General features: G+C 45.6%; 1 protein-coding gene across 3 annotated transcripts in view; it reads right to left on the bottom strand.

Moving 5' to 3' along the window:
• Positions 1-2754: 2754 nt before the first annotated feature.
• Positions 2755-13889, bottom strand: part of tbc1d4 (TBC1 domain family, member 4) — a 39580-nt gene continuing 28445 nt past the window's right edge. For all 3 annotated transcript variants that reach the window (XM_076263403.1, XM_076263402.1, XM_076263404.1), the window contains 5 exons: positions 13125-13369; positions 10510-10669; positions 9944-10113; positions 7960-8136; positions 2755-6426 (listed from right to left, as the gene is read on the bottom strand). In XM_076263403.1, the coding sequence (XP_076119518.1) occupies positions 6187-6426; positions 7960-8136; positions 9944-10113; positions 10510-10669; positions 13125-13369 (992 nt within the window). In that variant the 3' untranslated portion in view covers positions 2755-6186. The remainder of the gene's footprint in view (positions 6427-7959; positions 8137-9943; positions 10114-10509; positions 10670-13124; positions 13370-13889) is intronic.

Raw genomic sequence — 13889 nt, forward strand, 5'->3', positions numbered from 1 at the left:
TAGCTAGCCTCTCTACGGCGCTAGTGTCATCCGCTGTCATCCGCTGTTTGTCTAGTCAAACACAGAGCAATGACCTCTTGGCCAGTTGTTCTGGACCGAAAATATTTACCTCATGACTCATAAATACACTAATGCGTGACCTAATTGATAGATAGATAGATAGATATTTTTAGATATTCAGTATAGTATTTTGCAGTGCTTAAGAAAGAGAAACACACTAATCATAATTTAACTGAAGGTCATTAAGGAAGGGAAAGGGGGGAATGGAGTGGACTACCGGAGACGTGTGGAATTAGGAGAATGTGAGTGTGTGTGTGTGTGTGTGTGTGTGTGTGTGTGTGTGTGTGTGTATGCTTGTGATTCTGCTAGAGTGTGTGTGTGTTTGTGTGTGTGTGAGTGAGGATATTTGTGTGAATTTGAGTGTGTATGCTTGTGAGGATATTTGTGTGTGTGTGTGTGTGTGTGTGTGCGTGTTTGTGTGTGTGAGAGAGAGAGAGAGAGTGTGTGTGTCAGTGAGATAGAGAGATGTGGGGATGTTTGGGGGGGATGATCCGTCCCTCTGGGAGTGTGTCAGGCCTGCCCGTCTCCCCAGTCCAGACTCGGCACACCTGGGTCTCCAGCCCCGTGCGCCAGCCCCTGCAGCTGCCTCCAGCCCACTCTCTCCACCCCGGCCCGGTCACCCGCCCTGGATACTCCCCCCTCTCCTCCTCTCCTCTCTCGCTGTCCAACACACAGCCACACACACACACACAGCTAGCTATCACTCTTACACACTCTCCAACATGCACACCAAGACGTGCATGCATAAGCACATGAAGCGTCCGCTTTCTTTCTCACACACGGGCACACATCCAGACACGCAAACACACACACACACACACAGTTCCAGCCATAAAACGCCCCATTTTCCCTGAACAGCTTTGGAAAGCATGAACATGTCCCATACGTTGCGAAAACCATGGATAAGGATACTGCATTTACAATGTGAACGTCTTCATCCTCAAACTGTGAGCGAGAGGGCTGATACAAGCCTGATTTAAAAAACATGGAATTAAAGGCTCAAGCAAAGTTTCTACAGGCCGTCTGCCTGGCTGCTCAACCATGCCCTGGGACTGTTTTTTTCCCTTCGTTCAGGGTGTCTTTCTATCTCTCTATCCTTCCTTCTTTCCACCCACCATTCGTGCTTTCAGTAGCAGACACCAGTGTTCTGCTCTGCCACAGCCCAGGCAGGAGAATCACCTTATATGGCAGAGGGAGACATCCACCTCCACACACACACCCAGCCCCCCACACTCCTCGCCTGCTGGAGCACACAACACACACACACACACACCCTCGCCCCGACACTGCCTGTCTGCCGGCTGTCCTCCCTCTCTACACCCCACCACCACCACCGACCCCCCAGCCTCCCACCTACAGTCCAAATCTGCACTAGTGGACCCCCTTTCCAGCCGAGCCTTCAGGCTCCAACCCCCCACCCTCATCTCTCTCTCTCACACACACACACACAGAAAAGCACAGCAGAGCACAAATACATGTGGGTGTCTGACAGCAGAAACTGGGATCTCACAGGGTCGTGTGGGAGGGGGAGGGAAGACGGTAGAGACAGAGAGACTGAGGGAAGGATGGAACGAGAGAGAGAGAGAGAGAGAGAGAGAGACAGAAAAGGGAGGGGAGTGGAGAGGGAATGTGAAGGCGACGCCACCAGCACTGTAGATAAGAGCTCGGTACAGGAAGTGTCCTGCAGGGACCGTTCCCCTGGAGGGACACGCCGTATCCAGGCATTTCCGCTTGTCAGGAGTCATCTTCCTCCTCCTCCTCTTCCTTATTGTGCGTATGCATATGTGGGAACGCGCAGCAGGAATGTTGCCTTTTCTTTTGTTCAGAGCATGCACAGCTTGTCCTGTGTTCTCTGGACAACCCCTCCAGCTGAAGGTGTTAAAGGGTCACAAGCTGATGTGCAGTCTCAGGCCTTTTCCTGCCCCACCCATACCATGGACGAGTCCAACTCGCTTATCAGTACGGCCCACTGGTTCATGTGTGGGCCTAATTGACAAACTAATGGGTTGATATGATACAGAAAGGTGGATCAGCTTTCATAACCTGAATCCTACTGCTACACTTAGACTAATGTTATTCTAAAACGATGTCTCTTTTTCTATTTCTCTCGCATGTCACTGAGTACGGTGGAAATTTACTACAATTCTACCATCACAGGCCCTCTGGTATTCCCCTCCATACTTACCTTCATAGCAAGCATCTATAATAAATAAAAGTGTTGATTGACTTCATTACCCAATTCAAAGTTTCCAGAGTTATGACTAGATTCCAGGGTTATAGTGTCACTGTACAACTACCCAGGTTACATCACACAAAGATCAAATTAATAGACATTCACATGAGATTGAGGTAGAAATCCCTGACAAGGGACCCTGCTTTTTGAAGGTGTGAAACAGGACAGTAATAAAATAATGGAGGAAAAGCAAGACTAGCAACTAGATCTGCTTTTAACATGAACCATTACAAAAATGTTGCATTCTCTTCTTTAGTCAGAACAAATCTAAAACAGAAGAGATCTGGGCCGGGCAGGGGAATTCATTATGTGTTTCATCACTTTTATGTTCATAATAACGATTTTAGGATCACAACTCAGCATACCATAATGCTTGAAATAAAACAACAAACCAAAATCTGAAAACAGCAAAGGAATTCCATTGTTCACCAATTCACTTGAATCAAATCTGAAGGCCAGAGTAAGAGTATAAAAAGACAGGAAAAGTCTGTTTTTATTGTTGTTGAGATGTAATGTGACAGTTCCTCCAGGATGATACGCCAGACCACAGACAGACACACACAGAGCCGACCGACTGGCCAGTCAGTCGGCATACATCCACTCTGTCTCTGTCCACCTTAATAACTGGACTATTGCAATGCTACACACAGTGCAAACACATGAGGACTACTTCCAGACCTGAAGATCAAGCTCAGGGGTAAGGATCAAAACCACCCACCCACCCACACACACGCACGCACACACGCACGCACGCACGCACGCACGCAATACAATGTCAAGTCTTCCATCATAACCCATTGGGGACAGATCTCACTTTTAACATGTCACGTTGAGGAAATAAAGGAGAGGGATTGTTTTGGCACTTCTGAATTGTAGTCATGGTGATGAGCTGCTCGTTGACTTTGCTGCATCATAAGAACTAGAAAATGTGATGGTTTTGGTTGCAGTCACCTCAAAGTTTTACACCGCCAAGCAACAAACCGACAGTGCATCAGACAAGACTATTACCTTAGAAACATCTTTGTAAGACTAAATATAAATGTCACTTGTGACAGAGAAGACATCCTCAAATGTGCAGAGCTTTGCCTTGAATTGTTTTGCAAGTAAGAAAGAAAGAAAAAAAGCTACCCAGTGGAGCATGGCCTATCTATGGCTGCCAAAACGCAAAGATAAGAACAGTGTTGAAAAAAAATTGAGGCAAGATTCAGAGATTTACAATACAGCATTGGTTTCAGGTCAACAGGCATCACTGAACATAAGCCTAAGCTTAACCAGCACAGAATTAAAGAAGCACTGAGCTGGTCCTCGCCCTTGCTTCAGATGCGACAGAGAGAAATGTTACATAAAGCAGAAATACAACAATCACACAAAATATAGCGCTCCTCTCTACAGGGAGGGAGTTGAGAAATCATTTTTGGGTTTGGAGACACAGGAAAGGGGGAAAAAAAACAATACTGCAACACAATGAACATGGAAGAACTAAACCATTTGAATGACTTTGTTTTCATAGTTTTGGCACCGGTGGAGAACAATTCTATTGTGAAGCATTCTTCAACACCACGTCCAAGGCACAATCTACATTACTTTACACTTGCAGGGCTTTGAGAAGCTGGAGTACTATCACAGATGGTGCCTTCTCATACAGTGCCATGTTCCTTTGAGTTTTCTTTTCTCCTTTTGGTTGTTTTTAAGTGTTTTTTCCCCCCTGACATATGATACATTCATCTTACATCAGGATGTAGTACATCATACATTTCAGCAAATCAAAGCAATTACAGATACAGTGATTGTCCTTTTTTTTTTTTTTAACGATTGGCATACGGTTGTGAGTGTCAGAATGAACAAACGCAGTACAGACGCAGTAATGACAGCACTGCACTCCACAGAGTCAAGCTCATGTCCTCAGGAGGTTCCTCTTACATCCTCCTCTTTCCTTGGAACAGGTCTGCGTACACTAAGGTAACTAGTGTGAACCCGTCTTCAACAGACGCCACAAGTGTGTCTGGCATGATCCGTCTTTTTAAGTTGATGTTGTTTGTGATGGCTGTTGGTGGTGTTGGTGGTGGTGTTGTTGTTGTCGTCTTCACAGGAAGACAAATAGTCAAAAAGAAGACTATAGAATCCGACACGGAAAAGGATTGGAAAGGAGGGATTTATACCAAAAAAAGAGCATAAAGGGACGAAGAGAATGAGAAGTGATTTGTAACAGGATGAAACTGCTGCATACCAGTGCTGTCATGAGCTCCTCCAGGAGGGTCCTAAGGAGTGGAGAGGGAGGCCCAGGATCGGCCCTCCGAGACAGCCATCCCTCCATGCTCTACAGCTGACGTCGTTGGAGGGGGACCATATGCGTATCGCGTAACACACACACACACACTCTTTCTTGTGTGATGCGCCATGTGCGAGCACGCACACAGACACACGCATACACACACACATACACACACTCTCTCTCTCGCTCTCTCTCTCGTACACACACACACACACACTCTCTCTCTCTCGTACACACACACTGATCTGCATACACTGTAGCATACACACGTTCATATTCAGCGTGCAGACAGTGTAACAGTGTATTCCCTTTTTCAGTGAGTATGATAGTATGATATCCAGTTATCATACTTGTAGGATTGCTCTGAGCCCAGAGGTTTTTTTTTCTTCTTCTTCTAAATGACAAGACTGCTTTGGGAGCGACACATGTGCCACCAAAAAGCACCCATCAAGCACACAGGAAGCTGAGAGATAGGCCAACAGTCTCACATCCTGCTTCGAAAGTCGGCTAGAGAGATCTTATGCCACGAGAGCTCTTTGTGGAGAGCCAACGTAGCAGTAGGTATGTCCTGTAGTCTCTCTCTCGCTCTCTTTGTCATAAGTATTAATGTCACTCATGTCCCATATCACAGCCATCAGACACCAGACGCTTGCCTGAACAGTGTTCACATGTGGGTGTCGAGAGCAAAAAGGCTTCAGTGAATCCCCTCCAGATCCACCTTCTTTTTTTTATCTGACAGTCTCACAAAAAAAGAAAAAAATCAACGTTCATCTTTGGGAGGAGAAACAAAAACATATACATTCGCATAATTTTCAAGTATTTTTGAATAAAGCGAGATATGTCCTTTCAGCTGGAGGCAATGGATGCCCAGCTTCAATGTCAACTTAAAACGACAACAATAACAAAGGAGAAGAAACTATGCATGTGGCACAGGCAGGTGAAGATGCTCTGGAGTAGGAGGAGGAAGAAGAGAGCATTTCTCTGAGGATCAGAGAAGAGGAAGAGAGAGAGGGAGGGAGGGAGGGAGGGAGGGAGGGAAGAAGAGAAAGAGGTGAAGACAACACCCACACACTGAGTAAGTGTCTTCCACCACCGTCACCTCCGCCTTCCACACACACCTCAACCCATCCAGTCAAGGGGAGGAAAAGAGAGAGAGACAGAGAGAGGGAGGGAGAAAGAACTAGTGAGAAAGAGAAAAACAGAGACAATGCAACAGCCAAAAACAGAGAGGAGGAAAATGAGAGTGAGAGATAGACAGAGAGAGTGAGAAAGACATACATGGAGAGAGAGAGAGAGAGAGAGAGAGAGATGGGTGGATGGAAAGAGAGGGAGGGAGGGAGGGAGGAGTGGAGCTCCAGAGCTCTGTGACAGGGGAGACAGCACCAGAGAACCTGCCAAACCTCCCACACAGCCTATCAAACCCACTCTGTTCCAGCTCTCCCACCCTCCCCCTCCTCTTCACTCTCGCGCTCTCTTTCTCTCCTCCTCTTCCTCCTCCACCCCCGTGCCAGACCAACACATCCCCCTCCTAGAGTCACCTCCACCACCACCACCATTATGCCGCTTGCACACACACACACACACACACACACACACACACAGATTCCTCCTGGCTCGGTCCTCACAGCTTCTTGCCGGTGGTGGCGACGGCGGCGGCCTTGGCTTTGCCGTTGGGCTTGATGTTGGTCAGCTCCACGTCGCCGGAGGCGTCGGCGGGCAGCGTGCTGCGCATGCGCTCAATGGTCTTCTGGTAGGAGGCCTTCTCCTGCTCCAGCGAGCGAATCAGATGCTTCATCTTGCTCTCGCGGGACAGGAAGTTCTCCATGTTCACCTCCAGGCTCTGGATCTTCACACGCGCCGCCTGGACCAGGAGGCCGGGAGAGGGTGAGGAGAAAAAGACAGAAGGAGACAGAAGCAAAAGAGGAAGCAAAAATACCGACATAAGGAAAAATCAGATGAAAACATGGTGTCTATACCACTGTTGTGCTAGTAACACCTGGCGCTTATGCCAGCTGAACCACTGAGACTGAGAGAGATTGAGGGAGTGTGATTAAAAGAACCCATTCCACATCAGCTGGCACAGAGTGACCACTTCCTGTGACATCATTTCAACAGAGAAGTAGCTCTGATAAACAACGAGCGCGTCCTCTGACAAACACACAAGCCATTTTCTCTGGGAAATCTCTCTGCGCTCAGTACACACACAAAATAACTAATCAGGAAGGGGCTCAGCAAGAAGGAAGTGATCGATGGCTGATGACAAACTCTTTGCTCACCCTCCTCCTCGTCTCCTCATCAGCCCGCGGTGTGTGAGGTGAGCTCAAAGGCACGGGCACCAATCTATACCTGAGTCACTGCTATGACCTCAAGTCGAGGGAAGCTCCCGGTGCTCACATTCTCTAATTTAGTCTTCCTGCAGTGAGATTTTAAGGTTGCGCTCTAGTGCCACCTATTGGCAGGTTAAGGAGCAAACACAATGGAGGAGACTAATGTACCGTGGATGAAGTGTTACAAGAGTTTAGGTATGTGAACGTTTTACTCTGTGGGGGTAAGTGCATGAAATAGTATTTCTGAACTTGTATTGGAATAAAAAAAACGGTATCCAAAAAACTAAAAAATGTGCAATCCACCACTAACCTGAGGGGTATTAACTCATTGAATGCCAAGCTGTTTTTCGGAAGCTTTGTCCTAGAGTGCCAGCAATCTAGACCATTGTTGATGATTTTTGTACAGCCACAGCATATTCTGTGTTATAGCTATGAACACATACAATGGCTCGTTTGAAAGGTGAGACTTTAAGCTCTCAGTGGGTGCAAACCGTGTATTTCTACACGCCTCTGTTCCTGAGAAATCCCAAGCTAAACAGTGGCTAGTTCTCATCAAAATCGACATGAAGAATAGAATCGAGATAGAAATGGAGATATAACGTCTTTCATGAAATATGAAGTGTTTCATACTTTCCGTAAAGTTTCCGGGAAGTGACCTGGCGAGACTGCCACCTAGTGATAGACCCACGAAAATGGCCTGGTTTTGAGCTGACGTGCATGCGTCACTGATTCGACCCAAAGCGGCAACCGAGTTATGATAAAATGTCCAGATAAAATGTCCAGATTGTGCGTTTTCATCATCATATATTTCATTTCCATTCATCACAGAGTTCCCAAAATCACATATAAGGTGTGTTAGAGTGTCTAGTTTCGTAATTAAAAAAAAAGCCAAAAACGTAATATTGCGTTTTTGGCACTCAACGCATGGGAAGAAAAAACTTAATATTACGTTTTTGCCACTGAATGAGTTAACATAAACACATACACAGATGACCACATGTTAAGCACCTAATGAATATGTGCACTTGGAAACACTAACCACACACACACTCACACCTCACACTCACCTGGAGTTTCTCCAGCAGTTCCATGTTCTGCTTCTTGAGCTGGGCGTTGGACTTCTCCAGCTTATCCAGCCGGTCAGCATCCTCTGAAGGTGTAGGGGTGTCTACCATCTCATCCTGCAAGACGTGGTACTCCACCTCGTAAGCATGCAGCTGCTTAGAGATGTCCATCTCAGTAGCCTGACCACAAACACAAGACACACACACACACACACACACACGTCACAAAGCTTGCTTCAGTGTGATGTTGAACATCTGTGAATTTGTTTAATTACATCACAGATACAAACAATAAATTCATCACCCTACCACACAATACAGATAACACAAAACTATGTGAACAAGTGAGCAAATGGTGGCTATACCAGCACCCTCAAGGAATTGGCTAAAAAGTATTATGAAATTGAAACTAAACAACAAACAAACAAATACAGACACATATTGTAAAACCACCAATTGCCAACCCTTTCGTTTGAAAATTCTAAAACAACAATGTTTTTTAATACTTCAAAATAACATTTGATAGATGAACCTTATATTTTTCAGTAGCGATTGGTGTGTAGATTTGAACAAAATCTAGTTTGGTTCTTACCGGGGCTTTTACTGCCTGAAATATCCGATTTTGTTTACCACGCTCGGAGTTTAGTGCTGGGCTGGTGGGTGCTTATTCCCAACCTTTCTCACAGCACATCAACGGTTAGCCCGAGAATTCTCGTCAGCAATTCAAAATTCCACTGGAGCTCCAAGCGGATTTGTACACGCAGCCTTACAACACTGTTTACAGCTCTTCGAGTCACGGTAAAATGTAATTTTTGGTACATAGCTAATTTAGATACACTTATGGTGTGGGTGCTTTCGTTTCTTCAGGAATCCGCCGTCTTGGTTTGTATAGAAATGAATATTAAGTGACACATACACGTAAGAGGTTGGAAATACGGGATGGTTGGTAATAGGTGACGTTCCTATAAGTAATCTCACAGAAGCAAGTATCCTAAGCAAGTGTCCTAATTCCTTCACAGATAAGCACAAAGCTTATGTACAATACAATAAGATACGCAGCTATCAAACCATACCATCCTGCATAGGTGTAAAACACCAATGTCCCGAAAAAACAGAAAAGTCTTCGAAATATGACAAAATGCAAAACAACATGTGATGTGCATAACTTAAACCAAAGCAACATACTGCCAAAATCTTTAACTAGTTTTGCTCAAGGTCATTCCTCTTTTGTTAAGGACAAATAAATGATCCACAGAGTCCCAGAGGGCCCCTGACTCTAACTGCCATGAGGCTAAGGGTCAGAGACAGTGTGTCACAAGATGGGAAGCTACGGTACACTGCACTTCTGCTTATCAAGTGACAAACACACCCAGGAAGAGCTAGCACACACTGCTGCGTAGCCGCTTCCTGAGAGAGGCTTCAATGACTGTATAGCCGATCATGATGGGCTGTAGCGTGGAGCTCACGTTTCTGACAACATATCTACAAAGCAGTGGAATAGTGTGTGTGTTCGCAATGCATCGTTGCAGTGTTGTATCTTGATAAAAAAGAAATACAATACGAATTGTGGGGTGTAACAACGCACTGTAGAATTTCACGGTTCAAAAAATTATAAATGTCTATTACAAAATATATAATACTTCTAGGCCTAGTTCTTGTGAAAACATATAACTAGCTTTGTGAAGTGATAACTTTTGCATCTTTCACTAGGAAGGAATACATAAATTTAAAATTCTAGTTTCATTTCAGTCCTGCTCTGTTGAATAGGCTGTATGGTGACTATCTAATTGTGAGCCTTGAATCGTGTATCAAATCGAATCGAATCGTGAGTTAACTGTATAGTTACGTGCCTAGTCGTGTGTAGTTTATTTGTAGTCATGTGTAGTTTGTGTGTGTCTATCTTTGCACGTTTGTGTGCATGTTTCCATGTCAGTGTGTGTGGGCATATAGTATGTGTGTGAATTTGTGTGTGTTTCTGCACGCATACCTTAGAGATGATCTGCTCCATCTGGGCCTGACTGAGGGAGGGCAGGCTGCTCTTCAGATAGTCCACAACGGACTCAAAGCTCTCGCACTCCACTATCTCCCCCTCGTGACTGCTCAGCATACACAGAGCCACCTTAAAGATCACCTCGGTGCCCTGCACAAACAGCAGGTCTGCAACACACACACACACACACCAGAATCAGGGAAGTGCTTTGTCAGGTCTATTGCACACATGACTATGTTGACAGAAGTTCAGTAGTACTTCTACAAACAGGTAAAAGCATACATGCAAAAACATCCATATCCACACATAGTCCCTGAGCCAAACAAAACTGCACTAATGTGCATATAAAACACAGAAACTCAAACAGAAAATGCCAATGTGCTAAAATGGCAAATGGAAAAACAATCACACTAAATAGAAATGAATAGCCTCCTCTCCCACTAACAGTACGTAACAATGAACATTGAAACTTGAAGCTGCCTGCTTTGAGAGGCATCCTTCTTTCTCTCTGTCTCTCTCTCTCTCAGACACACACACACACACAGAGTGTGTGGCGTCCTTACCGAGGATTCGGGCAACAAAGCCGAGGGGGAACTGGGAGGCAAAGAGCGTGAGGAACCAGGGCGCGGCATACAGGCTGGGGCAGATCTCCTGCTCCTCCAGGTGGTTGTAGAGCGGCCGGTGGTAGTCGTGTAGTAGCCGCGACAACTGGTACATCTGAATCTGAGGGGGCGGGAGAAGAGCCAGAGTAAAAGAGAAAGAGAGAGAGAGAGAGAAAGAGATAAAGAAAGTGTGTGTGTGTGTGAGAGAGAGAGAGAGAGAGACAGAGAGAGGGAGGGAGAGAGAGGGACAGAGAAGGGAGGGTTTTAAAAATGGAGTCAGGGAAAGGGAGGAGGGGAAGAGGAGGGTGGACTTTGGATGGAGCTGGCGAATAGGCAGCCTGACGCCCAGTAGATCCGGGCGGCTGGCGGCCTCCCTGGCACGGCTGAGGTTACACATTCTGTCAGCACACCTGCCAGGGCACGAACACCACAAGGACAGACCTGCCGGCTCGCCACACACAAAGCCTGTTGTATTGGTGGCTGGGTGGTGCAATATTAGTGCAAGAGTTAGCGAGGCACAGGTGGGGTCAGGTGAGGGGTGTGTGGGTGTGGGTGTGTGTGTGTGTGTGTGTGTGTGTGTGTAATGTGTGTTGAGTTTGAAAGCAACTTCAGCAAACTCTCTTATTGTTTACACTGCGTCTGAGTCACTCAGGTTGAAACATTCCACCTTGGCAAATGGCGGCTCAGTTTGAAAATGCTTCTTGCTGTTGCAAGAAGTGAGTCATTCTTTCTTTGTTTACTGTGAACTGTGCGTGGGTCTCTAATGCACCAGAGGCAGGGGCATGGCCAGTAAATATTTACCTGTTTGCTTACAGATAGAAAACTGACTGGCCACAAAGGAGTTTAAAGGACAAGTTCGGTATTTTACACTTAAAGCCCTGTTTTCAGATAGTTTATGATTAAATAGAACGTTTAAGATTGAAATTTGGACACATGCTGCTGTCCTGAGAATTTTCGGTTTCTGTGGTAGCGCCCCCCCCCTCCTCCACAACGCTGCATAGGTGCACTGGAACAATCCTTCCTAAAACGCATTAAACTTTTGTTTACAAAGACGTGAAACTCACCGAGTGGTCAGGGGTGTTCGCTGATCTGCTGACACAAAAATCGCTGCAAAAGATGCTTTCCAACAGGTGTTTTACCATGCGTTGTAAAACTGTGGAGCTATTTTTCCAAACGCCTCACACCCGTACATTCTTCCGTTGAGAGCGTGAATAATAGACACTTCAGCCCAGTTGGTGGCGATAATGCACCTTACACCGTCTTGCCAATTACAAGCAAACCACTGGCATTTCATTGAATACACAGAAGAAGCAGAAGATCGCTGTCTTGAAGTATTTTGCATTGTATTGTATTTTTCCGAATTGCGGGAAAATTCGTAGCAAAAAAAGTTGTCACAGACATCCTTTCAACGATCCAGAAAGGCTAAAGTTGTGGCTGGAATTTCTGGGGTTGGATGTGAGCACACCTGTTGAGAATCTGCAGAAAGCTGATCACCATGTCTCTGCGGTCTGCATTTTACTGAACTTCGCTGGAGGTCGAAAGAAATCGCCCAAAAAGCTCTTTCGCCTGAGAAATACAGCGGTTCCCACATTACCTCCTGGGACGACAGAGTTGGAAGAACTTGGGGTAAGGTTGACATTTTGTAACGTAACGTTTGTAACAGGTGGAAAATTAACTTATTTGTTATGTCCATAACCTGTCATGTTCACATCATAAGCCTAACACTAACCCTAGCCTACATGAATAATTTGGCTACATGATTTTGTACGTTTACTATTTTTTTGGCTGTGGAACTTTCATGATGAAAACGTAATGATTCACGTAGGCCATCATTCACATCGTGCAAGTTCCAAGACATTTTAGCATTAGCCATGGTTGGACGTGATAATAATTTGGATAGCGTAGTAGCCTACGATACCGCGACTGCATAAGACTACAGAAAGAATACAAACAACCCCATATCCGTTTCCGGCAGCGGAGTAATACCGTACCTCACAGCACATCAAATACAAGTCAATGGAGTTGGTCAAAAACTACGATAAAACCTGTTGGAAAGAATCTTTTGCAGCGATTTTTGTGTGAGCATATCAGTGAACACCCCTGACCACTCGGTGAGTTTCACGTCTTTGTAAACAAAAGTTTAATGCGTTTTAGGAAGGATTGTTCCAGTGCACCTATGCAGCGTTGTGGAGGGGGGGGGGGGGGGGCGCTACCACAGAAAACCGAAAATTCTCAGGACAGCAGCATGTGTCCAAATTTCAATCTTAAACGTTCTATTTAATCATAAATTATCTTAAAACAGGGCTTTAAGTGTAAAATACCGAACTTGTCCTTTAAGGAGATTTAACTAAAGAGAGAGACTTCTGACCATTTGTTGTGCAGACAAAATGAGAGATCATGTGTGAGAATGTGACCTCCAAATATGTCAGGGTGTTCAGGGAGGATCCCAAACACACACACCTCATGGTTATGATGGGGCGGTAAAGGAAGTAGAAGCTGAGGTTGTACATGATCAACAAACATACAACACACACACACACACACACACACACACACACACACACACACACACTTACCTGCAGAGAGATCATGTCAGGGCGGTACTGGCGTCGGAAGCCCAGGTCATACATGAGGAACTTCAGCATGTCGAAAGCCTGCTCCTCGCTCATGTGCAGCAGCAGCACGCCGGCCACGAAGCTGATGCCCTGGCAGTAGCCCACCTCCGTGTCCAGCAGGGAGTAGGCCTTCAGCAGGTTGTACAGCGACAGCTGACCCGCGCCCAGCTGGGTGCTGAAGTACGGATGTGTAGGGAACGTCCGGCCTGAGAGAGAAAGTGTGAGTGAGTGAGTGAGTGAGAGAGAGAGAGAGCAATAAAGAAGGGTCAGTGACAGTGTGAGATACTGTATGATTTATGCCAGAGAGAGAAAGAAAGAAAGAGAGATGACTACATCTGTCCACAGAGATCATTGGCTCCCCCCTGTGGCAATGGAAAAATACTGTTAAATACTGTGACCATAAACTCAGTTTACCACACTGAGATGAAAAACAAAAGATCAGGCTACAGCATTGAAGGATGAGTCCCTTTTCTGGTTTGTTTTGGATGAACCACTAACCACTCGGTGAGTTGCACAGTTTTTAAAACGAACGTTAAGGGTTGTTTTAAGGACATGTTTGTGCATGCCCATAGGCAGCCACTCTAAAGTAGTCAAAGGCGATTCAAAACGAGTCAGAAAAGTCGAGACAGGACCCATAATCATAATTTCGGTGTCCACCAAGCTAGTTCATCCAAAACAAACCAGAAAAGGGACTCAAAGTGCTAAATACCGGAATTATCCTTTAAC

The sequence above is a fragment of the Alosa pseudoharengus genome, unplaced genomic scaffold, assembly GCF_046254945.1.
Source record: "Alosa pseudoharengus isolate Yale_2024_CS ecotype anadromous, Long Island Sound unplaced genomic scaffold, YU_APseudo_1.1 YU_APseudo_1.1_scf_3, whole genome shotgun sequence".
NCBI lineage: Eukaryota > Metazoa > Chordata > Actinopteri > Clupeiformes > Clupeidae > Alosa > Alosa pseudoharengus.